Genomic DNA, 1,859 nt, shown 5'->3' on the forward strand with positions numbered 1-1,859 from the left:
ATAAGAAATGATTGAACAGGTGGGATTTAAAGGTAGGGAGAGTATTGTAGCGATGGATGTTGGAAGGGATGGAGTTCCATAAGGATGAGGATCGGATAATCAACGATCTATCGAAGGCAGCGGTTTGGTGGGCCCTTGTGTATAAATCTGAAGACCGAGAACAGGTATTGCGGGAATGAATAGAGGATTTGAATTGAAGGAGCTCGGAGATGTATGAAGGACGACAGGAATGGATGACTTGGAAGATGAAGGATGCCAGGAAATACTTACAGCGGTAGGAAGGATAAAACTACTTCAACTCTGCATAAAAACGGGAAACAGAGGCATCCCTTGGGATCCAGAAGATGAGTAAGATTACATGTGGTTTGGCCAAAAGTGTTGTACAATATTGGTTAGTTGTTAGTACTTAAATTAATTTTGACTATTGATTGAAATAGGGTTACATGAATAATAGAGGATATTGTAGGCTACTTGGTAGTTGACTGCTGTGATGTTCTATTTAAGTTTGATGGAACTTGAAGGTTTCTCTCTTTCATTCTGTTTCTGTCCCTGTTTCCTGAGTGTTATGAAGATCTACTCACTCATAGTGAGTTGTTGGACAGTATGGTGTTGCTCACTCTTCAATCTGTACAGGCCAAGATGACTGTAGAGACTCTACTGCCTCAAGTGTTTGCCACTAGATGGCAGCATCTCGAAGTTCCATTCAAAATGCTTGAGGGGGCTTCCTCAAACAATTATGATGGGGATGTGCAGACTATTTACTTTGCAATGGAAGTGATGATGGTAAGGAAATAGAAAACTGTTACCATCAGCTGAGAAAAAGAAATACTCTATTTTACAAGCAATGCTGCCCAAATATATTGGGTTGCTACTGCACACAAAATACTAATCAATCTATCATTAGATCATGAATACCCCTTAATTCATGATTTTTAGTTTAGCTCATTAAAATTGTGTTAAATAGAGAAATATTTTCTTCTTTTAGCATGTTAAAACGATATAAAATTTAACATGGTTGAGAGTTAGTTAATAGGCCTGCTAAATGTAGAATGACATGATGCAATAAACCAGCTGAGCTCTTTACTATTTTGTCTGCTGTCGTTTTGATAGGTTAGTTGCTCGTAGTTCCTGTTTGATTTTTTTTTTTTTTTTTACATTTTTATAATTGTAATAAAATAATGGCTAAAAATAATAAAAATATGGAAGGTTTTGGCAGGAAAGGTTACAAAGTTGTCCAGAAAATCCATAGTCCATATTTTCTATTGCAAATTATTATTCTTGTTATTATTATATTAAAGTAAAAATAATACTGTTTTAGTTATAGAATAATTTAAATACATTAATCCAATTTATTTAACAGATACTCCAATCATTGCCGAAGAGCAAGAACCCCATTATGCACACAGAAAGGTTCTTTATCTCCTGTTCGAAAGCATGCCCGACTGAGAACTGTGGAATAGATATCAATGAGATAATCAAAGACTTTGATCAACATCAGATGTACCAGTTGGTTCAGGATATCACTCTGTCACCAGTCTTCAAGAACAGTTCTTACTCTCCGTCGGTGAAGCAGATAGCATGGTCTCCTGTTGTTGTGAAGCATAAGCTCAGGTAGAAAAAGAAAACAAAAACTGTTATTTTTACAATAGTGAAATATTTTTGTATAGTTACTGGAACCAGCTACCAACTAGTGAGAATCACGTATAAAAAGTTAGCACTGATAAGGGTTAAGTTATATATAGATGATTGACCATATCTGAATTAGAAAGAATTTGATCAGGTTAAATAATTATACTCTTATATGAGGAGAAGATGGTTGGGTTGCAGTCAGTGAAGAACACAAATAAGTAAAAACTTAT

General features: G+C 35.3%; 1 protein-coding gene across 1 annotated transcript in view; it reads left to right on the forward strand.

Annotated features, from left to right (window-relative positions):
• Nucleotides 1-1,859, forward strand: part of LOC106678410 (T-cell immunomodulatory protein) — a 44,547-nt gene that overhangs the window by 10,743 nt on the left and 31,945 nt on the right. The window contains exon 2 of the mRNA XM_067049339.1: nt 1,361-1,611. Coding sequence (XP_066905440.1) covers nt 1,361-1,611 — 251 coding nt within the window. The remainder of the gene's footprint in view (nt 1-1,360; nt 1,612-1,859) is intronic.

Source organism: Halyomorpha halys, unplaced genomic scaffold (genome assembly GCF_000696795.3).
Source record: "Halyomorpha halys isolate HHAL.00 unplaced genomic scaffold, Hhal_1.1 Scaffold141.1, whole genome shotgun sequence".
Classification (NCBI taxonomy): Eukaryota; Metazoa; Arthropoda; class Insecta; order Hemiptera; family Pentatomidae; genus Halyomorpha; species Halyomorpha halys.